The sequence below is a fragment of the Penicillium solitum genome (genome assembly GCF_028829755.1).
Source record: "Penicillium solitum strain IBT 25940 chromosome Unknown utg000003l_segment0_segment0, whole genome shotgun sequence".
In the NCBI taxonomy this organism is placed as follows: domain Eukaryota; kingdom Fungi; phylum Ascomycota; class Eurotiomycetes; order Eurotiales; family Aspergillaceae; genus Penicillium; species Penicillium solitum.
In genome coordinates this window covers 2483009-2507656 of record NW_027072123.1, presented here as the reverse complement: position 1 = coordinate 2507656, position 24648 = coordinate 2483009, and the positions used below count along the sequence as shown (strand labels likewise).

The window sequence follows — 24648 nt, the reverse complement described above, 5'->3', positions numbered from 1 at the left end:
TTAACCGGATAAAGTGGCATTTCCCCCTTTGATCCACCTAAGGTTGCCGGTTCCAAAGTATGTTGTACCGAAGATGCAGACTTGCAAGGGCATAATATTTGAGCCATATGGACCATATGAATCCGATATTCAGGGAAACGTGATATCCTCCTCTCTGCAAAGGAAAAAAAAATTCTGAACGGTCACAATCGTAAAAGTTCAGACCTCGTTCGCGAAACTCCAAAATCGACACTGCTTGACCTCTGCATATATCACAATGGATGTTCCAGTTCTTATTATTGGCACAGGCCCATCAGGCGCTACGGCTGCCCTTCATCTTGGTCGCCTGGGGATCAAATCCATTGTGATTTCTCGTCATCGAGGAACTGCCAACACACCTCGCGCCCACATCTTCAATCAGCGTGCGATGGAGGTCCTTCGGGATGCGGGCATTGAAGACCAGTGCTACGAAACCGCAAGCTCCATGGAACGTGAGTCGCCTCCCCAATATGTTAACTGTACCACGAAATATTGATAAGACGTTTTAGATATGGCGCATTCCTCTTTCTTGGAGAAACTGACGGGCCAAGAATACGGACGCCTTTGGGCTTGGGGAAACAAGCCTAAGCAGAAGGGCGAGTATGAACTTGCCAGCCCTTGTAACATGAGTGACCTTCCACAGTCTCATTTGGAGCCCATTCTGGTTGAAGAAGCCAAGAAGCTGGGTGCTGAATTCCGCTTCTCTACAGAGTTCGTCAGCGTTACCCAAGATGAGTCTGGTGTTTCCACCGTTCTGCGAGACCGGAACACAGAGGAAACCTACACTGTGCGCTCGTCCTACTTGATCGGTGGAGATGGAGCGCGAAGTGGCGTCGTGAACGCCCTTGGGATTCCAATCTCAGGAAGACAGATCAACACGGCGTTCAACGTGCACATTCAGGCCGACCTCACCAAATACATCGCTCAACGTCCGGGAAGTCTCAACTGGGTTCTCAATACCGAAGCGCCGGACTGGTCTGCCGTAGGCAACTTTCGAATGGTACGTCCTTGGACCGAGTGGGTTGTCTCGATGCACCCGGCCGCGAAGGACGGCGAGCGATTTGCGCCGACTGAAGAAGATATTATCAAACGTCTGCATCAAATGATCGGCAACAATCAGGTCCCAATCAAAGTTCTTTCAACGTTTGAATGGACAATCAACGATCAGGTCGCCGACTATTGGCAGAAAGACCGTATCCTATGCATTGGAGATGCGGTTCATCGCCATCCCCCCATCAATGGTCTGGGGAGCAACACTTGTCTGTCCGATGCATTCAACATCGCTTGGAAGCTAGCGTATGTTCTCAAAGGAGTCGCCAAGCCTGCTCTGTTGGACTCTCTGAGTATTGAGAGGAAGCCCGTTGGTGACGCCATTGTTCGTCGAGCAAACACCGGCATGGAAGCCCATCGAGCTCTGTGGTTAATCATCGGATTGTCAACTGAAGATCGACAAAAAGCCACAGCACTACTTGCCGAAGATAGCAGTTCTGGACGCCAAAAGCGCGAAGACTGGTCGAATGCACTTGAGGCAATTGACGCAGAAGTTCAAGCGCTGGGAATCCAGATGAACCAGACCTACCTCGATTCACCCGGCGTGGTTGCAGAGTCCAGTGATTCAGCCCCTGACTTTGGCCGTCTCGATCCAATCAAGGAGTTGCATATTTCTACATATCCTGGATATCATCTCCCCCATGTTTGGCTTGCCAAAGACGGCCAGAGCCCTCGAAAATCTACGCTTGACCTAGCGGGACAAGGCCGATTCACATTGTTCACGGGCGTTGGTGGAGACTCTTGGATCTCCGCTGCTCAAGCCTTGGCCGCCTCGTCCTGGGGAATTGACATCGTTGGTTATAAGATTGGATTCGGTGGTGATTACATGGATTGTTATCGAGAGTGGGCTCGGGTTCGCGGTGTAGAAGAGGACGGTGCCGTGTTAGTGAGACCTGATCATTTCGTTGCCTGGCGTTATCCTCGCCGCAGTGAGAACGCCGAGGGCCAGCTTCGCTCCGTTCTTGAGAAGGTATTAGGCTTCTGAGTATTCGAAAAGGGACATAAGAACAGCTTCTTTCTGCTTTCAAATTTGTGTTAATCATTGCTCTTCAAATCTGCATAAAAATGTCACAATGTTTATGTTTACTTTGTGTTATTCCTTTACATTATAGTTCTCTCTAATCTCTTTACCATCCTTACGAACCTCACATCATATATATCTTTCACTTGACCTCTGACACCACGGTAAAAATGGCTAAAAAGGGCGCTATCAATACAATCGTTGTATATGAAGGAATCTATTTATTTACAGGTAGCATTGAATAGTCAGCCGGTCCCAATATCTGAAAGGTGGATTTCGGTCATACACCGGTTGCGAGAAACCCGTCCCAGCCCAGGTAGCCCCGTCATGTGTCTGGCCACCGCCTACGCAACCCCGCAAACACACCCCGGGGTCAAACATCTGGGGGAAGGTTTTGCCAAAACCTTCAGTGCCACGTTAGCCGTTAGCCAACCTTGGGTGGCTATCCGGGGTTGCGGGGGAGAATTCGCCCCCTTTTCGTGAAGATGTCTATAGGGAGCACTTAGTTATTAAAGATGTGAACGGCCCCAGAGGGTAAGATCAAACCTGGTTGCTTTCGTCTCTACTTCACTATCCCATCATCCATCCATTATGTCGAAAGTTGCCCTCATCACAGGTGCCAATGGTATCACCGGTTCTGCGATTCTCGAGCACCTCGCGAAGCACACTACCGCGTCCGAATGGTCGCGTATCATTATCACCTCCCGCTCTCCTCTAAAGACGACTGTCTCGGATCCTCGAGTCGAGTTCATCGCTCTCGATTTTTCCAACCCGCCCGAAAAGCTAGCAGAGCAGATGGGTGTGCAGTGCGCAGAAGTCACCCACGCGTACTTCTCCTCCTACGTCCATAAGGATGACTTTGTGGAACTCAACAAGGCCAATCGTTCTCTGTTCGAAAACTTTCTCAGCACATTGATTTCTGTGTCCAAGGGCCTACAGAACTGCACTCTCCAAACCGGAGGAAAGTACTACAATGTGCATCAGCGACCCGTGCCATGGCCAGCGCACGAAGGTCATCCTCGTCTTGTCTCTGCCGAAGAAAACTTCTATTACTACCAGGAAGATTTCCTCGCCGAGCAACAGTGTGGTTCGAACTGGACTTGGAATGTAATTCGCCCCGAAGCAATCATAGGCTACACCAGCAAGCCCAATGGCATGAACGAGGCTTTGACTATCGCACTTTACTTCATGGTCAATAAGGAGCTGGAAACTGATGCACCGATGCCCACAAACTCTGCATACTTCAATGGTACCGACGATATCTCGGACGCCCGACTTATCGCCGACTTGTCCATTTATGCCTCGACTCACCAGAACTGTGCCAACGAGGCGTTCAACATCACCAACTGCGACTTCTTCAGCTGGAGGTATATGTGGCCTCGTCTGGCTGAGTGGTTCGGGGCCAAGGCATCTTCCGACCAGGTATTCAAGAAGACGAGCTTCAAGGAGAATGAGACTCATCTAGATGTGAACCTCGAAGACTGGGCGAGAGACAAGCGGGAGGTCTGGAACAAACTTTGCGATAGACTCGGATCCCCTGAGAGCAAGTCCACTTTCGATGCGGGAACTTGGGCATTTCAGGACTGGGTCTTCCAGCGCACATGGAGCGCACCGCTAAGCATGAACAAGGCACGTAAGTTTGGCTGGACCGGCCATGTGGATTCCTTTGATTCATTCACGGATGCCTTTACCAGATTCAAAGAGCTGGGTCAAATCCCTTAAATAGTCCAGAAACTGCATGAGTCTTAAAATACATAATCTTTTGTATCTACTGGCTTCAATCAATTAAGAATTTCTAAGATTTTGATCCAATCCCTAAAATAACTTCACGGTATCCAAACCGACTGCATCCATCATCTCGCAAGGGCCCCTTTCATTGCCTTGGAACATCTCGAGCTTTGATCAAAAAGTTAGTTGATTTTGTCCAGCAAAGGTACAAACGCGGGGGTGACCAGATAGACGAACCCAACCGAATCTACGTCCTGGGGAGTAGCAAAAATTCTCACTCAGGACACATAGTGCGTCTCGCTTGACCGCAGCCCAAAGATGACCAAGAATGATCTTTCTCTTTTTAGATTATACGTTGGAAGGCAATCAAGGAAAGATACAAACTATGGACTCGTCAAACCGATATCTGCGTGTTTGTCAAGAAGAGTGGCGAACACGGTGTCATCCGTGTAGGTGCTGGTCATCAGTTCAACCGCTTTGATTTCGGGAGGCATCGTGTAATGAACGTTCAGACACCGACGTCTAATTGTGGCATCCATATTTTCCAGCATGAGGCTCGATTTAAAAGAGGACGAATTAGAACCCAGAATGCAATCTGTTGCTGCAACTTGCTGAGTTCTTCAAAAACCAACTTTTTGAGCTCCAAGCGTTCCGGCACCGACTCGATGACCAGCCAAGCGATTTCAACTGCCTGGCTTAAAATCTTGAGTGAAAAAGGAAACTTTTCCTTGTGCTCTGTGAGAAGTTTGAAGTGCATCTGCCATGGGCCTCACATGCTCTTCGATGTATTGCTGCCGAGCGGCAGTGATCTGAGTTTCATCCAGATATCTCAGGTTGACATTGTAGCCCCCAGCTAGCCAGACGCAGGCGATCTTCACACATGTCAGAAGCGACGTCAGGTCGGAATTCTGACCGCTGATGATGATTACAGAAGGCGCTTACCTAAAATCCCAGCGCCTAGTATGACCACTGGAGGACTGTTGAGGTCTGCTGAGTACGGGAATAAAGCCTAGTAATGGAAAAAGAAGAGAAATTTGTTTCTGTGGCCCTCCCCTCGTAAGAAGGTAGGCCAATGACTTATCCGAATGGGCTAGGTGGCATCCGAACCATCCAATGAGGGAACCAAAGTGTTCCGAAGTTCTAACGGAAGTGGTGACGGGGGGTGGGGGACCTCTGGACAATGCTCAGACTTCTTCCTCTTCCTCTTCTTGACCTCTCTATCACCTATCCAACATATCTCTTCGTCAATTTTCGAACTACTTTCAAGCAAAATGAGCAACCTCAAATACCTGGCGGATTTTCGTTTGTGTGCCGATTCCAATCCTGAACTGAAGAGCAGGTGGTATCTACCTGCGGTACTCAAGTCCTCTCACCCCCCACTGGTCACTGTGGCTGACAACTCTCGTCGCAGACCGTGGCTCTGACTGCGTGTAGCGCTGGATCTCAAGTTCCGGAATTGTACCAAATACTAACTGAGGGTACGCTCATCGATGAAGAGAAAGAAATGGTTGAAAGAAGCCATTCTCAGAACTAGCATCCTTTACGGCGTGCCACGGTCGCTGCAGGCACTGCTGCCACTGTTTGCGATCGTGCCAGATGATAGGATTGACGCTTCAGGCCCTCGGTATATACAAACCGTGTGCAACGATATCTCATATTGCACCAGCTTTGCTAACGGGGAGACCCTGGCCTAGATGGTCCTCGTTGAACCACCCTGACGCGGATCTTCAACGTAAAGAACTCACGAAGCAGTGTTTTGACACCCTGTGGACTGAACCCGCAGCTCAAGGGATGAGAGGGAAGTTGTTCAAGTACCAGCCTGACCTTTGTAAGATTTTCCCTTAACGACAAATGCATGGTTGTCTTCTTTGTCAATTCCTTAGATTGAGCTGATAGTCCGCACACTAACAGATTTGCTCAATCCTGAAACCATCTACGAGCACTGGATCAGCGAAGATTCAATTTTGAATCCCATTGAGACCCAAATGTGTAATGTGGCAGCGATCATTTGCTCAAATGCCCCATTGCAAGCCCTGTGGCATACCAAAGGTCTCATCCGACATTGGGGGTCTGTAGACCAAGCTAAATTTGTACATGATCTGGCTTTGGCTATTGCGAAGGCTAATGGATGTACTACGGGTGACATCACAGCCGTCGATAGCATCTAGGCCCCTTACAATGTACGTGGACAAACATAAGTTCGACCGCCATTCCTCATCCGACAGCAAATTCAATTTCAAGAGGTTTATTGTACCGAAAAAAGAGACAAGAAGGTTTCGTGATTGCCTTGTTTCTTTGTGCCCCTTTCCTCCATGTCAAGAGTAGCATTCCTGGAAATGGCGGAATGACCCGCATGTCGCGTAGTGTGGCACTCTTTGCCACTCTATCCGGAAGTACGCATCACAATACTCAGGTCGCCTTTGAAGTCATATCTACAATAACATGTATCTAATAACGAGAGAATGCTTGACCATCTTATCAAAGAGTTCATCTTATGCTCCAGCTCATCCGTCTTTTCATCTGGGGTGGAAGAGATACATACCCCACGCTAGCAATGAACGCGCCACCAGAAGGTCAAGACGAACACCGTGTCGATTCCCATCTACCTGGGAAGGACGGCTCGATTTGGAATGGCAGTCCCACTGGTAATAGAACCTCCGTCAGGAATAAGCACGACAACGACACGAAGAAGCGAAAGGATCTTAGAAAAAGAGTATCCAAGGCATGGTAAGCTGATGAAGAGTGCAAAGTGCGGTGATTGACTTTGATAACTTACCTTCTTTAGTAAGACCTGCGCTCGTCGAAAGGTGAAGGTAAATTGTTCTAAAACCAAGGCTGTACATAAAGTCAGATTACTTAACGTTGTTATAGTGCGATGGAAATGCGCCTTGTATGCCCTGCCTGCTTCAAGGACGAAGGTGCCAGGCAAAGGTTGACAATAAAAAAAACTCAAACTTAATCCAGGGCAATGCAGGCACATTATGGAAAAGTTCACTCATGAAATTCGACCAAGAAGCCTTGTTCCGATCCGGAGATAATCCCTCGTCACCTCCATCGGCATTTTCGTTGGAAGGACCACCTGGCACTTCAAGGCATGAGAATGGAACGGATTCTGATACAGATTCACCTCCTCATCTTGAACCCCCTGTTGTCAACCAAGCAGATTGGAACAGCTGTTTTGAGAGCTTTTGCAGAGACATACACCCTCACTACCCATTTCTACATCTGCCCACGCTGAGCGCCCGGTATGCAGAGATATCTAATCTCTCGCCGTTTTCACCCACATTCAATTTTCAGAGCGAGCAGCACCGGGCACAAATTTGCCAAATATTCATTTGTCTGGCTATGGGCAAATTTTGTGAAACATCCTATGCGAAGAGTTCTAAGGGGTCCTATGCCGGTGGCTGGAGCCTTTATTCAGCTGCCGTGCATATACAACCCGACTTCTTAACTTCTGAACAAGAGTGTTCAGACCCAATTTTGGTTCCTCAAACGATTGTGCTAATGGTATGGATTCTACTCGGGCTTTGACAATCAGCATCTTATACACCACAAAGATTTGATAGCTGACATTGGGGTCTTATAGGTCATGTATTTGTGTTGCGTGGATGCAACCGAGCAAGCCAAACGACTTCTCTCTGTTGCCATTTCGCAACTACATTGCATAGGATGCCACCGCAGCTCAAACATGGATACCATGCCCGTCTTCAAGGACGAGTTACTGCGACGCCTTTGGTGCTGTGTCTATGCTTTGGAACGAGAATTGGGGCTTCAAACGGAAGGCCCACTTTTGATCCAAGACTCCAACGTTGATTTCGCCCTTCCTAGAAACCTGGGTGATTTCTGGCTATCGTCTCATCGTGAAGATAGCAGCAACTCATGCGATCTTCGTCAAGAGCTTGAGGAAGAGGTTGCGAAGACACGCTTGATCAATGTTTCATTCATTAAGGATAAGACATGGCATGCAAGAGCAGTCAACAGAATATGGGGGGCATTGCATCATGAGTTCTCTACAAAATCCGAGATAAGCTGCATCTTGATAGAGAGCTTAGAGTACTCGGCAAAGAAAGCTGAACAACTGTCGAAGATGGGCACCGACAGTGTCGACGAAAAGCAGAAACCATGCTGGGATGGAGATAGAGCTTTACAAAAAAAGCATGAATCACTGATGCTAATTGTATGTCAAGCCCGTGTGCCTACTACCATTTACGTTATTACTTTGCTCGAAGACCTCTCTACGATATAGTTACCAATAGTTCTGACAGAAATGGTACTATCTTCGACTTTCGATTAGTCGCACTGCACTGCGACAACCGCAAGATGTGCAAACTCCGAATCCCCTAGACAAAGAGGGAACTAAGTTCACTTGCCTGTATCTGATTGATAAACTTCTGATATCTCTGGAGGAGCTTCCAAACGAGTACCCGAAGTTTACATTCCCTTATTTGAACTTTTGGATTACGGCAGTGGATTTAGGCCTCGAGATGATTGCTGAGGATTCATTGCTAAGGGAATGCTATGGCACGACTATACTCCAAGGACTTATCTCACTTCGGGAATTTTGCTCGAGGACATGGTTGTCTACCCGAATGACTCGCAGGATTCTGAGCATGAGCCAGCTGTCCCGCTCGATGCGCTCTGGTAAAAAGCACGTTGGGAACTCAACCGCCAGAAGGCTAGCTCTGCAGAAGTCCGCCCTTCAGAAGATCCCACAGACGACCATCTCCCCACTTGGTTTCGTTGTTGCAGCAGAGAGAGAAACTCAAAGCCCACTAGACAAGGAATCCTCGTCACTGGACTGTGGATCGACTCCCGGGGAGGCTTCTAGTGCAGAGATGTTTGAAAGCTCGATCAATTCAACCGCCCACTATAATATCGATGCTCTTGATTCGCCTACATTCCCTTCACACATCTTGCCTACCGCCGACCCTTTGGATATCGACGTGAGTATGACAGATTGTTTTCTCGAGAGCAACAAACAGTTTATGACAGATGAAGGTGGCCTGTCAAATGCCTTGAGTTATGGCGTTTCTGAAATTGGGTTGGATGGTGCTGTATTGTATGCGCTGTCAGATGCACATATTAGTCCATTCGGCGCTTCTTGTTAATTTATAGTCGTTAAGAAATGAGAATTCAACGTTGTTATTGTGTATCTACAGGAAACCAAAGGATTCACAGGTTTTCGGCTCACTCTTCAAGTCTGTTCAAACTAAGCAAGAACCCAGAAATATTCATTCCAGGGTTGGTATATTATTTATTACATGTGGGGAATGGGTGGGCAGCCATGTATTCGGCAGCAGTGGCAAAGGAGTACCACCCCCGGGGTATCAGCCGCTGGTATAAACTAACAACAGTTCTGAGGAGAGATTTATTATGACCTCGATGTATTGGGATTGGAGCAATATTCTTTGACCCGGGCAATTCAGGTGTCTCTTCTGTATACTCAGGGTGAGCACCCGCAATTGCCCAGATCACAACCGCCGCGTGATGTAAGCTGGAGAAAGCGAGTAGATTGTATTTCGCTTTTTCTGGGCCATCGCGATTGATTTCATGGTGTAGAAGCGACCAGACGTGGCGTACGCTCTCCACTGCCTGAGTCGCCTCCGGGCCCCTTGCCCAATTGTGCAAGGCTTGCAACTTCTTTTCATCAAGGGACTTCTTGTCCATGAGGGTGTAGGCCGCGGAATGGAGATCGGCAAGGGGCGCGCATAATCTCAAATACGAAATGTGGAGGAGAAGCATACTGCTCATCACGCTGCTGCGCTCTTTGGCGAACGTCTGTGTAGTACGGGTCGCCGTAAAACTTTGCTCCCATCTTTGCAGGGTTTCAGTGATGCGAACGCGGTCATCTCGGAGGTCGTTCATTTGGCGATACGTGAGACCCAATTGATCGGATTGGGATGAAGCCGATATTGAAAGGCGCCCGCCGGCGGAGGAGCGCATATTGTAGTTCTGAGTAACAATGCCATCTGACTGGCCCGTAAGACGAGGGAATATGCTTCTGTCATGGCTAAATCGCCAAACGTGATTCTGAAGGCCGAAGATCAAGAGCTCGTATCCTCTAGCATTCATGTTTAATAGAGTCTCGCCGCGATCTTCAGCCACTCTGACTACATCACAGAACGGTAGGCCCAATGCCTTGGGCGCTTCAGCTTTCAACCGAGCTACCAACTGGTCCAGTGGGGTATTGTTCAAGTCTCCCCATATTTCATCATCCGTAGGAAAATCCAAATATATTTCCTCGGCAGATAGTAAAGGCCGCGTATTGAGAAGGACACTTGCAAAAACATCTGCTCGAAGAATTCCGAATGCGAGCCGCTTACGGCTTTCATTCTTGTGCCATGCATCGACTTGTTGCTCTATTGGACAACCTCCAGTGATACCAGAGCCCAACGTAGAGAAAAGATCCATGCGACGTGCCTGGGCAATGACAACTGCCCCAAGGTGTTGGGCATATGAGAATGCTCGGCGCTGCCCAAAATAGAGTGCGGCCACTTGAGTCAGGAGTCTGGCCTGTCCCAGCCATAGAATATCGCCTTCCCCGTCTTCTAGTCCGATGAGAGATACGGCAAGGTGTCGACGGATATGCTCGTGCAGCATGTTCCCAAATTTGCACTCTCGTTCGCCGCCATACATGCATCCAATCGAAATCACTGTGAGAAAGAGCAGTGGATGAAGATGAGTTGGGTCGAATTCTTTGCCGCTAAGCAATGGCCACAATGGAGAAAAGTTTTCTTTGTACATGTCCATCATCCGGTTCAGGGATAACTCTGGTTGTCCGGATGGCCATGAATCGAATTTGAATGCCTCCGCTATACGGATGGAGATAGATTGCCAATAGAAGGCTCTGGACATCTGTGACCCAGGGGTGAGGGTCTGGTCGCCCGCATAAGCCACTAGTTCATGAACAATCTTGTCTTGCAGAGCCATTTGACCTTTAGAATCAAAGACATCAGAAATATGTGGCTGATGACTTCTGCCTATTCTCTCCTGCTCGGAAGGAATCTGATTCTCCGTTTGAGTGATGGCAGTGATCGGTGTTCCGAAAGTGAAACCTTGCGTTGGGGAGGACACGGTTCTAGAGGCTGATGGTGGGGCTGGCCCATCGGGCAATACATTGAAACCAGAATCTTGAATTATATTTGACTGGTCGATGAGCGATGAGCCGAAGTCATTGGGCCAGTTCAACATCGGGTTTCCTTGAAGGAAAAGGCTCTCATGTAACCAGGGCCACGAGCCGGTGTTGCAAGGGACAGTGCCGGCCCAACTGAAATCCATCTCGGCCATTTGGTCAATTGGAGGCATTCGATGGATTTGATCCAGCTCCAGAATTGGCTGGGCTGGACCCAAGAAGGCCATGTTCGGGCTGTTGATGTTCGACACCGGGGATTGAGGCATATCCGGGGCTACCGGCAGGGCCCCTTCGGGCTGGCTTTCGGGGGGGATTTCGCCCTCACTCCCCGAATCTTCATAGTTGGGATTGGATCGATGTTCTTGGGCGGCTTCCATTTCAACGACGCGGCTCACCCGGTGAGTAAGAGCTCTGAACTGGCACTCCGTTTGGCTGGAAACGCACTGGGCGCACGGGTGTTCGCCGTTGCACTTTATCCGGGCCTCGCGGCAGCGTTGACAGGCTGTATGGCAGCGCCGTCTAGGAGCCGACTTGGTAATTTCGCTGCCTGGACTGGGAGAGACAGGGAGGTTCTCGGACTGGTGGATTTGATAATGTCGTCGCAGGAGATCTCGGCGGGAAAAGGCCACATCGCATATTGGGCAAACATGATGGCTACTGTCGACGGAGTGATTACGCAAATGACGTGTGAGCGAGCCTCGCGACTGATAAGTCCTGTCGCACACCCGACAGGTATACATTATGGAGGTGGGCGAAGGGTAGCGGATGGCATTTTGTTCATGTTATCATTTTGGGCGTGGAAGGCGGGGTGGCCGAAGGTAAAAAAAAAAAAAGGACGGGGAAGTCCGTATGATTGGTTGCGGGGAGAGAATAGCATCTATGGGCGCCAATAGGGCTAATGGGGTTAATCGGGGTAGTATGGATAGAAGCTTGTGGGAAGAGCGATAAAGTTATGCTATATTCACTGCTAAGTTGTGTCTATATATAGATTGGGCCTACTCCGGTGTTCTCGTATTTCTGCTTGGCCTTTTATCTACCACAACGCATCCTCGAATCTCCCAGAACCCTAGCCTATGTGCTTTTGATCATTTACTCATCGTATGAATTTCCTAGTTTTAAGTGACGCCTGCTCAGGGGGCGGTACCCCGCGCTTCTCGCTCCATGCCCCAGTTGGCCCCGGATATTCGTAAACCTTGTGGACTGCCACTTCACCCGAGCAGCCCCCCCAACGTGCCACGTAGGTTCCTGGGAGGGTGGTTTCAATAGTGGTGAAGCAATAATCACTTATTTTGTTTGAAAATTAATTGCACACTCTGTTCAATCACTGGATAACTCAAAAATCTATAATCTATAATATGCGAGCTGTTGGTGCGACCTAATGCCCCCTCCACTCTAGGTCTATACCGCAGTGACATACTCATATCCGTTTACTTACAGGAATCAAAGAGTCCACGGGGCCTGCAACGTCCCTTTTCCTCGACGAGCTTGCTAAGCCGGCCCCCGGGAACGATGAGGTTCTGGTCAAGGTGAAGGCCTTCGGGCTGAACCGCATGGACATTTCCCAGCGTGAGGGTCGCTATCCTGTCCCGCCCCAGGCCGGTCCGATCCTGGGAGTCGAGTTTTCCGGCACTGTTGCTGAAATCGGAGAAACAACTGAGGTGGGAGGCTGGAAAGTTGGGGACGAGGTGTTCGGCTTGGTATACGGAGGTCTCTATTCGCGCACTGCTTGCGGATGATGGTTGCGCTGACCTGTGCTGGTAATAGGGGCCTACGCAGAATACGTTCGCGTTTCGCGTCATATGTTGGTTGAGAAGCCCAGTAACTGGAGCTGGGAGCTTGCGGCTGCTATACCAGAGGTAAGTCTTTTTCAAGATCTCTCTTACAAGTTTTCGGATCTCGGGGTAGGATAACCCAGGATGCTAACGTACGGATGTCCCATGAAATATAGACTTGGATCACCGCCACCCAAGCACTCCATAGTGTCGCAAAAATTCAACCCGGAGACAAAGTCCTCTGGCACGCCGGCGCTTCTTCGGTCTCCCTCGCCGGTATTCAGCTATCAATCGCCGCTGGAGCATCTGCGGTGTATACTACGGTTGGTTCCGATGAAAAAGTGGAGTTTACTCAGAGCCTAGGCGCCACCAAAAGCTTCAACTACCGCACCAGCGACTGGTCCGAAGGCATCAAGGAAGCCACAAATAACGGAGGAGTCGATGTGATAATTGATTTCGTTGGCAAGGACTATTTTACCAAGAACCTGGATGTGGCCGCCAAGGATAGTCGCGTCGTTATTCTAGGCATGATGAGCGGGTCAATTCTGCCAGGTCCGCTTGAGATTGCACCCATCCTTCGCAAGAGGATCACCATCAGCGGTAGTACCTTGCGCGGACGTGATCTTAAATACCAGGTCGGTGTCAAGGAGGAAATGGGCAAGAAAGTTCTCCCAGGGATCAAGAGTGGCGATATCAAAGTTCCCATCGAGCGTGTCTTTTCGTGGAAGGATGTGACCCAAGCTCATCAGCTCATGGAAGCCAACACTAGCAAGGGCAAGATCGTTTGCTTGGTGGATTAGACAAATCCTGACCATGCAACTTCTGATGGTTTTTATGTGAACTCTTATCTAGAACTGGGTTATCCGTATTGAGTGTCCATTTATGCTTCTGGCTCCGCCTCACGGTTTCTGAGGGGGGGGGGGGGGGGGGTTTACAAACATTTGTTGCTTTTAAACCCAGTTCTTTCAAAAGGAAATTAAGATTCAAATCAAGCTACAAGGAAAGAAGAACAGTGAAATATCCCAGCAGTCAACACAGCCCCTCAACAGCTCCGAGACCCCGGGAAATACCCAGCAGATGCTTCTCAAAGGTTTAACAGGGTAGAGAAACAGCCAGGTCTCTCTTTGAGTATACTGCGCGCCTTTTAAATCCGTTCCCTCGCGCATATGACACCTGCCTACTTATTTCCAGGGCGAGGTGCAATGAAATGAATGGCAACCGTCAGAATAAGTGCACAAACGGCAACAATAGCACACATCACCCCGTAAGCGCCACCTAAGCCTAGAGCCTCAAATATCTGAGGGAAATAGAAAAGTCCGGTCTAGAGGCAGTGTTAGTGTTCTCCATTCTCTTTCTTGGAGCCCGTGGGAAAAGGATGTTAACTTACAAATCCATACACCAACCGACAGAAGTTTATAAAAATACTGATTTGGGTGGATTTCTCCTTGTGACTATCAACCACAAAAGCAAGAAGAATGGTGGTCTGGACTTAATTACCGAAACTAGCGATGGCGGCGCCAACACATGGAGTGACATTCCAGCTGGTAGCGTTTTGCAATTGGAATCCCCAAGTCAGTAACCCACAGAATACCGTAGCAAATCCAATGCAGACCAGCCATAGACGGTCTGCTGGATGAACCTCGGGCTTTCTTTTCCTAAGAAATTTGATAAAATAATCCGACGCTCGACCACTGAGTTGTTCACCTAACGCGGATCCAATGACCACGCCAATAAACTGCAATCCAATTTTTTGCGCGTTCAAGTGAAACTTTTCGCCGAATACAATTGGTACTTCGACCACTATTGCGATATTTGCGTAGCAAAAGGTGATCGAGTGCGCTAATGCTAGAATCAAGATGCGTGGATACTTGGCCAGAGACAGTGGTTTGAGGAAAGCCCGAAAGGATAGTGGTGAAGGGTCAGTTCGCCGTGGAAGCAAACGCTGCAGGAGTGTTCGTTTGGAGGAAAGAGCTGAATTGATATGCTCGCCATTTTCGCTGTTGACATATCTCGTCTCTGCCCCGAATACCAGGTATGCAACAAACTATACGAAGTTCATGAGTGCAAAGATCCAGTACACCCAGGACAGTTCGGTATGCTGCATCACAAAGCCCATGATGAATGGACCAGTTGGGGTACCAAGTACGGTCAGGAGAGTCCAGTAGCCTAACTTTTCAGCTCGGTGCTCAGGAAGAGCAAGTTCGGTGATAATTCCACCACCAATACCAATGGGAGGTGAGATCAAAAAGGCTGTCAAGACACGAGTTGCTATTTGAGCGCCAAAGGTCGTGCATCGTGCACCTCCAATGTTGCACAGCATACTACCAAAGACAGAAAACACACAGAGATGGTAACGACCGTATCGAGAACTGATTGGGCCCCATAACAATGGGGCGACACTAAGGAGGAGGATCTATAGAAGCGCCCCGAGCAGGGAATGTTAGACCAAAGAGAAGCAATGGTAGAGGACAGAAAAATAAAATCATAGGCGGTGATGATAATGTACCTGTGCGGAGCTCAAGTAGCTAGTTTGGTGAACGCTCACACCATAGTCTTTCGCCATCCTTTCATACGCTGGAATGATCCCTGCGGCCATGAATGTTGACACCATTGAGTGAACTGCAATCATCCATATCTGAAGTTCTCTTTTCCATTTTGGCCAACTTTGAGGATCGTCACTGTCTCCCTCAATAGATGTAAGCTCCTGATGGATAGTATTTCCAGGCTCCAAATCCTGACGAACAGTAACCGTCTCAAGATGAACTGGTTCTTCCAAGGTGTGTTGGCCAAAGCCCACCTTTTCGCTGTTCTCAGACATATTGTCTCGTCGCTTTCTTGTATTGACACTTGAGGGAATAATCTTGGTACTCAATCCGTGTAGTTAGTGGGCAGGAAGAAGAAAAATCACTGAATGTATAGTATCCGACCAAGCATCAAGACTCCTAACACCTATCTTCATAAGTAGTCAGCTCTCACATTGTGGGGCGATGTCGGAAGCATCTCTTATAGGATGGACTTTGCGGAGCCCCGGATTTCCATGACCTCTCTCCACAAAAAGGAAATGCGATATCTGGTTATAGTGGCAACTCCTATCAGGAGGCCAAGCACCATACTCTAGTACACGATCTGGAAATTCCAAGCGACTAGTGGACGGTCTGGATCGGTAGCCGATGATGTCGTTGGCTTGGCTCGGAGAACTCTGTAATTAATTGGTAGCTTCTCGCTGATAACATAGACGGGCTGTCGCCGAAAGCAAGGCTGGGCTAGAGTGAAGCGACATGTGCTTCCGAGAGGTTTGGAGGGTTTGCTTACTCTCCGTGCCTGAGGCCACAACTTATTGGTGCCTCAGGCGCTACATTCCTAGTACTGGAGCAAGTACCTGGTAGCGAGTGCTTACTACTACTTGCTAGTTAGTAAGCACTCAGGGGTTTTATTGGAGGCCAAGCCCATGCTTGGCGCTGATGTAATACATTCTGCATTTAGCTAGTAATTAGTACTACCCAATGGAAACCATGCGATCCTAACAGAATCTCATCTGGTAGCATGTCTTGCTAAGGCCTTACCTCCTACGGTAAGCCGGAGGGAGGCAGCGGCATCCCCATAAGAGACCGCGCCTCCTCACCGGTTCCTGGGACCAACAAGTGTACCCAGGAAGCCAGGCAGCAGGCGAGGGCTTCGAGCAAGCCCCTGCTGCAAGGAATTTTCGATCCAGGGACCACGAAGCAGTGTGCGGTGGACCGCTCGTTAAGCCGGTACCAAGAACTTGCTGGCGGCGGTACACCAAGGGAAACGCTGCGAGAGGTCAAGGATCCGTATCCTTAGGGGCGAAGTGGGGGCCCCCAAGAAGCAGAGGCAGTTGGAAGAAGTCAGAGTAAGAAAGCCTCTGACAAGGAAGATACCGACTCGCCGAAACCCCAATTGGTCACTTGCCGCAATGGAAAATCAACCTTTTGAAGAGGAACAGCAGTTCCAGCAAGCGGAGGCAATGCCGCCGACAAGTCAGGCGGAGACGCCGGCAACGTTTAGGGCTCACCTGCCGCTATATATGCAGAGAGCCTTCGACCACTTGCCAGAACCGCTGCAAAGGATGGCCATCTTCCAGCAAGTAACCACCAACCCAGAGATGATGGCGGTGCAATACGAAGCCATCGTCATGATGTCTACAACGTATGGCCCGGGCCTCGGCCAGAGCCCGGGGGCCACAGGGCCAAAGTCCGGCCCTCACCCAGCGGAGATTGCTGGCCGCCTGAAGGACTTAGGTCAGCCGGCCAAGTACCAAGGCAACCAGAAAAGCAACGCTGCCAATCACTGGTTGTATGACGTCGATGACTACTTTATGCGCCGCCAAATGGTGAGCGGCCGAAGCGATGACGACGCGTACAAGCTGGCCTTCGCCGCGGGCTTGCTAACAGGAGACGCTCAGGTGAAGTGGAGAACGACCAACCAGCAGGTAGATGCGGGACTTGGAGAACGGATCACCACTTGGGCGGATTTCAAGGCTTGGATCCGGACTAAGTTCGAGCCAAAGACGGCAGAGTCGGACCGCTTGCGCGAGTACACGCACAAGCAACAGGGAAACGACTCCCTGTCTACGTACCACGCTGCCTTGTTGGAGCTGTCTCGCAACTTGTCGGAAAGCCCCTCGGAAAGAGGGTATATCCTGCAACTGGTATCGGGCCTGAACTCAACTCTCAGGGCAGAGTGGTTCAGGCAGCAGGGCCGACCTGAAGCAAATGCCGAGGAAGCAGTCAATCTCTTGCTAGAGCTCGAACGGAGTACCCAGGAAGCGTCTGGGTATGGCCGTCCCATACGGCATATTAAGGCCGGCCGGGCTCCCGCAAGCCCTGACGCCATGGACCTATCTGCCATGCAGGACACAAGGACTTGCTTCAAGTGTGGTAAGCCCGGACATCTCAAGAGAAACTGCAAGGTGAAGGGAAAAGGGCAGGGTCAGCAAGCTTAGGCGAGCTTGCTGACCCTCTCCCCAAGCCCCGCCGCCCCGACAAGCAGGGTACCGGGCTTAGCCAGGATGGAAGAGAGCGGGATACCCCGCGGGCTGTGATGAGGCTGAACGCCCTCGGAGAACATCTCAACTTCTTCGACGGCTCACTCTCTCGGCCCACGGCAACCGGACCCTCTGTCACTTGTCGTATGTTGTTAGACTGCGGGGCAAGCCACACGTTTGTATCGTTGAAGACTGCCCGGCGTCTAGGCGGCAAGTGGAAGAAGCGCGTGCCGTTGCCGGTGTCGCTGCCGAACGGCGAGACCCTACACACTCAGGGTACAATGGACCTGGAGATTCGCTTAGGCAAGTGGGCCGGCACAAAAAGGGTGTGGGCAGTCGACATTGAGGGGTACGATGTAGTGCTCGGTAACGACTTCCTATGCACGCACGACCCGAAGGTTAGCTTCCCGACAAGAAGAATGTGGCTCACTGACCATAAAGGAGAACACGAAGTACACGCGGTGGATGGCCGAGTACTGGATAGAGAAGAGAAAGGGACGTTGAACTTGCTATCAAAGAAGGACGTTCGACGAGCCCTGAAAAATAAGAATACCGAGTACGCGGTTTTCTACGCCGCGAAGAGCGAGGACAGTGACCAGTCCACCGAGGACCCTCGCCTAGCGAAGTTGCTCAAAAAGTACGCGGATGTCTTCGCCGACGACTTGCCAACAGACCTGCCCCCCAAGCGGAACATTGTTCACCACATCGACACAGGCACGGCTGACCCAGTGAACGTCAACGCATACCCCCTATCCCACGAGAAGCTCGAAGAGCTGAGGAAGCAAGTGAAAGACTTGCTGGATAGAGGGTTGATCCAGGTGTCAGCGAGCCCCTGGGGCTTCCCGGTGGTCTTCGTCAAGAAGCCGGGAGGGGAATGGAGAATGTGTATCGACTACCGAGGCCTTAACGAACTCACTGCCAAGAACGGGTACCCCATTCCAAGAATCCAGGACTTGTTGGACATCGTCGGCCAAGCCAGATACCTGTCGAAGATTGACTTGGTGGCTGGGTATTGGCAGGTTCGGATGGCAGAGGAAGCGACACCGAAGACGGCATTCAACACGATATGGGGGAAGTATGAGTGGAAAGCGATGCCTTTCGGACTCTGCAATGCGCCGGCCACTTTCCAGACCTTGATGAATGAGACACTCCGCCCCTACCTGGGCAAGTCGGTAGTGGTATACCTGGACGATATCTTAGTATACTCGAGGACACTGGAAGAGCATTATACTCACTTGGAGGAAGTCCTGCAGTGCTTACGCGAGCAGAAGCTCTTTGCCAAACCGAAAAAGTGCGTATTCGTCACCAAGGAGCTCGAATTCTGTGGCCACGTTATCGGAGACGGCAAGGTCCATGCCGTTACAATGAAACTGGACGTCATCAAGGAGTGGCCACGGCCAACAAACGTCAACGAAGTCCGCCGCTTCCTAGGTTTAGCCACCTACTACCGACGCTTCGTCAAAGACTTCGCGAAGATAGCGGTGGCTCTGCACAACCTAACCAAGGAGGCCGACGAAGAACTGCGTAAGCAGAAGTTTAGACCTATCACTTGGACCGAGCAATGTGAAGTGGCTTTCATACGCTTGAAGGAGGCGCTTGTCAACGCCCCGGTACTTGTCCAACCCGACCGGGCCAAGCCATTCACTATAGAGACCGACGCCTCCGAATGGGCGATCGGCTTCGTGCTCTGCCAAGTGGGGGATGACGGGAAGATGCACCCCGTCGCCTTCGACGGCCGCAAGTTGAAAGGTGCAGAGTTGAACTACCCAGTCCACGAGAAAGAGCTTCTCGCGATCAAGGAAGCTCTCCGGACTTGGGATAGGTACTTGGAGAATGGAACAAGAACCACTATCATTACCGACCACGAAGGCCTCCAATACCTCACCACCACGCGAGCATATAGTAAGAGACTTGCTCGCTGGATCGACGAGTTCCAGGCATACGACCTCGAGCTTCGGTACCGGAAAGGAGAAGAAGCGGTCGTCCCCGACGCCATTAGCCGGCGCCCTGACTTTCTCGGAGAGGGACCAGCTAATGTGGCCCAGGGAGCACCCACTTGGGGGAGATTGAACTTGATGAAAAAGGTGGGCGGATTCGACGAAGTGGAATGGTACGCCGCTACCATCCAATACTTGTCGGCCGGCAGCTTGCCGGACGATAAGTCACTCCGCCGAGAAGTTATGCGTTGGGCAGGCAAGCTAGCGATACACGAGTCGCCCTTGCCGACGGCCGCAACGCAGGAGGAGAATACCAGACTAACTTACCTACATGGGGACGGATCCTCCGCCCCATACCTAGAGCCACCCTTCCGGAAGGACTTTCTGGATAGGATGCATAGGGAATATGGACACTTGGGCCACCCAGGACTGCGTGGAGTGCTCCGCACCCGCGCTTGGTGGCCCGGCATACGGCAGGATACGGAAGAGGTGGTGCACCTCTGTCCGAATTGCCAAGTGTCAAGATCGAGAAACGAGAGCTTCGAGCGAGAGGCATCTCAGTACCTAGCAAGCGCAGGTATCAAACCATTTGAAAGGTGGGGGATCGACCTCATCGGCTTGCTGCCCACGACACCAAGCGGCAACCGGTGGATCATCACGGCGATCGACTACGCCACCGGTTGGCCACTTGCGAAGGCCTTGCCAGAAGCGACAGAGGAAGCTGTCGCTGAGTTCCTCCACGACGACATTTTCACGGTATACGGTGCACCTGCGGAGTTCCTGACAGATAATGGCGCCAACTTGCTCGCCACCTCCGTGCAGTACTTCATCAAGTTGATCAACGCGAAGCACCGGACGACCACGCCATACCACCCGCGGACGAACGGGAAGGTGGAGAACCTCAACGGCTTGCTGGGACGGATACTCACGAAGTATTGCATGGGTAAGCCTACCAGAGTATGGGACCTGTACTTGGCACAAGCCCTATTCGCCACAAGGGTGAGGGAACATGCCACGTCGGGCAAGAGTCCCTTCTACTTGGTATACGGAACCCATCCACGCTTGCCGGGGGACACCGAGCCGGTGACCTCTGCTCGAGACCCAGCGGAGCTAGACAGCAAGATCATGGCCGTCAATCACGCAAGAGCCGAGGCCAACGAGAAGTTGTTGTACAAAGCCATCCGGGCGCAGAAAATTCACGACGAGAAAGTAACCACTTGCCCACTGCAACCGGGCAAGTGGGTATTGGTCCGGAATGAGGCAAAGCAGAAGTTCGAATCACAATGGTTCGGGCCGTATAAGATTCTGAAAGCTCACCCACTCGGCACGTATGCACTCGCTGAGCCGGGTGGCCGGGTGCTGAGGAACTTGGTGAACGGTCGCCGCCTTGTCGACGCCTTCGTCGATAACCCCAACCAGTTGTGGACGTCGTCGGGCGGTAAGCATCGGCTTCGGCGAGAAGGTGTAGACATTCGCCATCCACTTGACGGAGGCGAAGTGATCGATAGGGACTCCGACGAACCGCCTAGCTACCATGAATTAGCCACGATTTCCCGGGCTGAATGGGACACATTGGAGCGTTCAGGGGTACGCTCACGCTTGGTGGGAAGGGAAGAAGCACTTCGACATATCGCAGCGAAAGCGAGGAAGCAACCGCTAGCCGCTAAAGCGACGAAAAGAACGGCACCTGCGCCGGAAGCAAAGGATATGGCACACGCGCCGGATGAAACATGGCCGCAAGCGGCTAGGATACCCACTCAACAACAAGTGGAAGAGACCCAGAGGAACGGTCTAGAACACACAGCCCCTACCCACAGAGAGGTAGAGGAGGACTATCCGCCCACTCAGGAAGAAGTGGAGGAGTACCGGCAAGTAGACCGGAGGACTACCCAGGAAGAGGTAGAAGAGTCCCAACAAGTGGACTGGATACCTACCCAGGAAGAGGTAGAAGAGGTTCCACGAGAGAACCTAGAGAGCGACGACACCGCTGAAAAGGATGGCCAAGGAGATCAGCAGATGGAGGACGCTCCGACAATGCAACAAGCATCTCCATACCTTTTCCGCAGGCCGCGTCGATACGCAATGGATTCACAATAAGTGAAGGTTCCGCTGCCGCAACAAGTACGCGAGCAAGCGAAGACTCCCGCAATACTACGAAGAACAATCTACAAGGGACTACGAAGAAGTCATTGATTAGAACAAGTGTTTTGTATTCGGCAAGTACTACTTAGAGGTCAACAAACTAGACGTCAGCAACATGTTCAGCCCAAACAGCATCCACCTCCTCTTCACCAACAGCCCGCTCCATCGCTTCCTGACCACGAAGTGACTCCAACCCACGCAAATCCCGACGAACAAGATCAACATTTACCTGCATCTGCGCTATCTCCTCCGTCAAACGACGCTCCATCTGCAACCGTACATGGGGGGGGGGGCTTCAAAAAGTTCACGGGTAAGTACACTGCGCCAACGGGGGGTAATAGGTTCACTTTCCTGCAACACTTCCTCACGAGACTCAACACGGGGGCGAAGGGGCAAGTCGGGGGCGGAGGGGGAGGTACGGGGACGTTTGCGGGACGACAAGCGGTTAGACACAGAGTTGAAGAAGCGGGAAGCAGCAGAACGAGGGGCAGAGGGAGGAGCGGAGGAAGGGGTAGTGGGCTGGGCGGGGGACTTACTAGTGGGAGTGACCGCTGGGTACTGGAACTCGGGGGAGTGCACACGAAGCGCGTCCAGTGCCCAGGCAGGGGTGTCAACGCGCAAGGAGCAAGCACGAGCCACACCTGCGAAGTGACAACACATGCAGGAACCCAGGCTGACCACAGTGCTCTTGCTCGGGCTTTCACGGAAAGCTACGACCCGGCAAGAAGCAAAGCAGCCAGCACTGCGTCGGCACCGAGTACACTCCTCCCCGGAGGGAGCAGCGACACCGATGCACTGGCCAATGACGGCCACCTGATGGTTGTGGGATGTAACCGCGCGAAGCTGGAAAACTCCATCAGCTTGGGGCCAATCCACTTCACCTCCGATCCTCTCCCACTCCTCCTGCAACGCGGCCAACATACCTCTCACTTCCTCAGGTAGAACCGGTTGCAGGGCATCATCGAGGCCCGTAGGCAACTCGGTGGCATCCTCAGCGTCAAGATTGACGAAGCGAGGGGAGGGAGACGGGCCGGCTAAAGAAAGTTAGCAAGTGGGGCAACAAGCGAGGATGGGGGAGGGATGAGACTTACCAGAAGACTGCGAGGCTCCCGCAGAGGAGGTCTCCATGTCAGGCGAGTCTTGCGGCACCGACAAAGGAGACGAAGCGCCAAGCGACCGGAGGTCCATGGTGTTTCCCTCTGAGTTCTCATCTGGCACGGCGAGAGGGTCAGGCGAGGGACCAGCAGGTGAATTCACGGCTGGGAACGACATTGTTACTGTGACAAAGTGACGTGTTAGTACCTGACAAGAACGACAACAAGCGAGACACGGGATAGATCACTTACCAACAAGTTGTTCAATGTCGTCAAAGAGTGGAATAGGAAGCAAGACTGGGGAGAAAAGAGGAGAAGAAATATTTGAGGGGAAAAGATGGGGGTATTTATACTCAGAAGGCTTGCTTGCCTACAATGCCTAAGCGAGCAAGAACAAAGGATTGATTGTTTGCTTAGAATACCCGAGCAAGCAAGAACAAAGGAGACAAAGTGAGGCCACACAAAGGAGCCTTTTCACTGCCTACCGGGCAAGTCTTTGTCGGCCTTTGTTGGATCTCTCATCTTGCTGGGTCTTTTTATACTGCCTATTCGGGAAGTCTGGATAGCTTCATTTTTGCAGCTTCCGGGGCGGTAAGCTAGATCTGGTGGGGAGGGATGTGCTTCCGAGAGGTTTGGAGGGTTTGCTTACTCTCCGTGCCTGAGGCCACAACTTATTGGTGCCTCAGGCGCTACATTCCTAGTACTGGAGCAAGTACCTGGTAGCGAGTGCTTACTACTACTTGCTAGTTAGTAAGCACTCAGGGGTTTTATTGGAGGCCAAGCCCATGCTTGGCGCTGATGTAATACATTCTGCATTTAGCTAGTAATTAGTACTACCCAATGGAAACCATGCGATCCTAACAGAATCTCAGACAGCCCAGTAAAATGTCACGTGGTCGCAACCACTTTACCCGCAACAAAAGCCAAGTCAAGGTCCATGGATTGATCAAAATATATATACAAACCTAGGTTCACGTGGCTCATCGTTCAGTCAGTGGGTTTGCGGGGTAAAAAATCCGGGGGCGCCATCCATTCTGTACAATACGTCGAGTGAGAAATGATAAATAAGCAATCGATACCTCTCACTCCGTAGATATTAAGAAACTGTTCATTCAAGACTCCCTTTTAAGAGTTCTACTTGCTCTCAATCCTCTTTCCATTTCGTCGTAATGACTGAATCTCGCCCCCCGAACAAAGGACAACTGTCCTCACTACCCGGCTTGACACACTATATCACTGGCCATGACAAAAGCGGGCAGGCGATCGTCCAAGAAGAAAGACCCGCGCAATGGCGAACGTTCGATAAGGACCAGGTCTCGCTCCACGAGATCTATGTGACGTCTGAATTTCCACCAAATCTCAATAACGACGCGGACCTTGCCGAGAGCGACAAGATCATGGCTCCATCTAATGTTGGCCTGATCCATAACGGCGGGATTGTTTGCAGAATTGTTGATTTCGCGCCCCAGAATGATGTTATGGTCCACCAGACTCAGAGTTTGGACTACGGTGTTGTTTTGGAGGGAAGCATTGATATGGTGATGGACTCTGGCCACGTCAGAACCTTGCACCGCGGAGATGTTGCCATCCAGCGAGCCACCATGCATGGATGGAGAAATTCTAGCGAGACGGAGTGGGCTAGAATGATGTTCTTCATGCAACATTCTCAGCCCTTGGTTGTGGAAGGCGCCGCCTTGAACGAGGACCTTGGAAGAGGGACAAATGAGTACAAATCAAGCCATTGAATGG

The 24648-nt window shown here is 51.0% G+C and overlaps 9 protein-coding genes across 9 annotated transcripts; 5 read left to right on the top strand and 4 right to left on the bottom strand.

Annotated features, from left to right (window-relative positions):
* Nucleotides 1–256: 256 nt before the first annotated feature.
* N7455_004854 (uncharacterized protein) lies at nt 257–2053 on the top strand (the record flags this gene model as incomplete). Its single annotated transcript, XM_040961107.2, has 2 exons — nt 257–470; nt 528–2053. 2 exons carry the CDS (start codon nt 257–259, stop codon nt 2051–2053), a joined length of 1740 nt encoding a protein of 579 aa, XP_040808461.2.
* A 627-nt stretch (nt 2054–2680) lies between these two features.
* N7455_004853 (SDR family oxidoreductase) lies at nt 2681–3811 on the top strand (the record flags this gene model as incomplete). The annotated part of the gene is made up of 1 exon (XM_065604902.1): nt 2681–3811. One exon carries the CDS (start codon nt 2681–2683, stop codon nt 3809–3811), a length of 1131 nt encoding a protein of 376 aa, XP_065461802.1.
* A 93-nt stretch (nt 3812–3904) lies between these two features.
* N7455_004852 (3-hydroxyacyl-CoA dehydrogenase-like protein) lies at nt 3905–4311 on the bottom strand (the record flags this gene model as incomplete). Its single annotated transcript, XM_065604901.1, has 3 exons — nt 3905–3985; nt 4031–4156; nt 4255–4311. The coding sequence occupies 3 exons, from the start codon at nt 4309–4311 to the stop codon at nt 3905–3907; spliced, it is 264 nt and encodes an 87-aa protein (XP_065461801.1).
* Nucleotides 4312–4325: 14 nt separating this feature from the next.
* On the bottom strand, nt 4326–4689 carry N7455_004851 (uncharacterized protein; the record flags this gene model as incomplete). The annotated part of the gene is made up of 2 exons (XM_065604900.1): nt 4326–4520; nt 4591–4689. Coding segments are annotated over 2 exons (294 nt in total), but the record flags the coding sequence as incomplete, so codon positions are not given.
* A 1622-nt stretch (nt 4690–6311) lies between these two features.
* N7455_004850 (fungal specific transcription factor domain-containing protein) lies at nt 6312–8925 on the top strand (the record flags this gene model as incomplete). The annotated part of the gene is made up of 5 exons (XM_065604899.1): nt 6312–6544; nt 6603–6630; nt 6689–6707; nt 7486–7994; nt 8083–8925. Exons 4-5 carry the CDS (start codon nt 7506–7508, stop codon nt 8923–8925), a joined length of 1332 nt encoding a protein of 443 aa, XP_065461799.1. The 5' UTR covers nt 6312–6544; nt 6603–6630; nt 6689–6707; nt 7486–7505.
* Nucleotides 8926–9067: 142 nt separating this feature from the next.
* Nucleotides 9068–11689, bottom strand: N7455_004849 (uncharacterized protein; the record flags this gene model as incomplete). The annotated part of the gene is made up of 1 exon (XM_040961099.2): nt 9068–11689. One exon carries the CDS (start codon nt 11687–11689, stop codon nt 9068–9070), a length of 2622 nt encoding a protein of 873 aa, XP_040808495.2.
* A 615-nt stretch (nt 11690–12304) lies between these two features.
* On the top strand, nt 12305–13521 carry N7455_004848 (NAD(P)H-quinone oxidoreductase; the record flags this gene model as incomplete). The annotated part of the gene is made up of 4 exons (XM_040961101.2): nt 12305–12317; nt 12387–12656; nt 12714–12805; nt 12898–13521. The coding sequence occupies 4 exons, from the start codon at nt 12305–12307 to the stop codon at nt 13519–13521; spliced, it is 999 nt and encodes a 332-aa protein (XP_040808435.2).
* A 1244-nt stretch (nt 13522–14765) lies between these two features.
* On the bottom strand, nt 14766–15539 carry N7455_004847 (uncharacterized protein; the record flags this gene model as incomplete). The annotated part of the gene is made up of 2 exons (XM_040961063.2): nt 14766–15134; nt 15228–15539. The coding sequence occupies 2 exons, from the start codon at nt 15537–15539 to the stop codon at nt 14766–14768; spliced, it is 681 nt and encodes a 226-aa protein (XP_040808450.2).
* An 8529-nt stretch (nt 15540–24068) lies between these two features.
* On the top strand, nt 24069–24644 carry N7455_004846 (cupin domain-containing protein; the record flags this gene model as incomplete). The annotated part of the gene is made up of 1 exon (XM_040961088.2): nt 24069–24644. One exon carries the CDS (start codon nt 24069–24071, stop codon nt 24642–24644), a length of 576 nt encoding a protein of 191 aa, XP_040808448.2.
* Nucleotides 24645–24648: the final 4 nt, after the last annotated feature.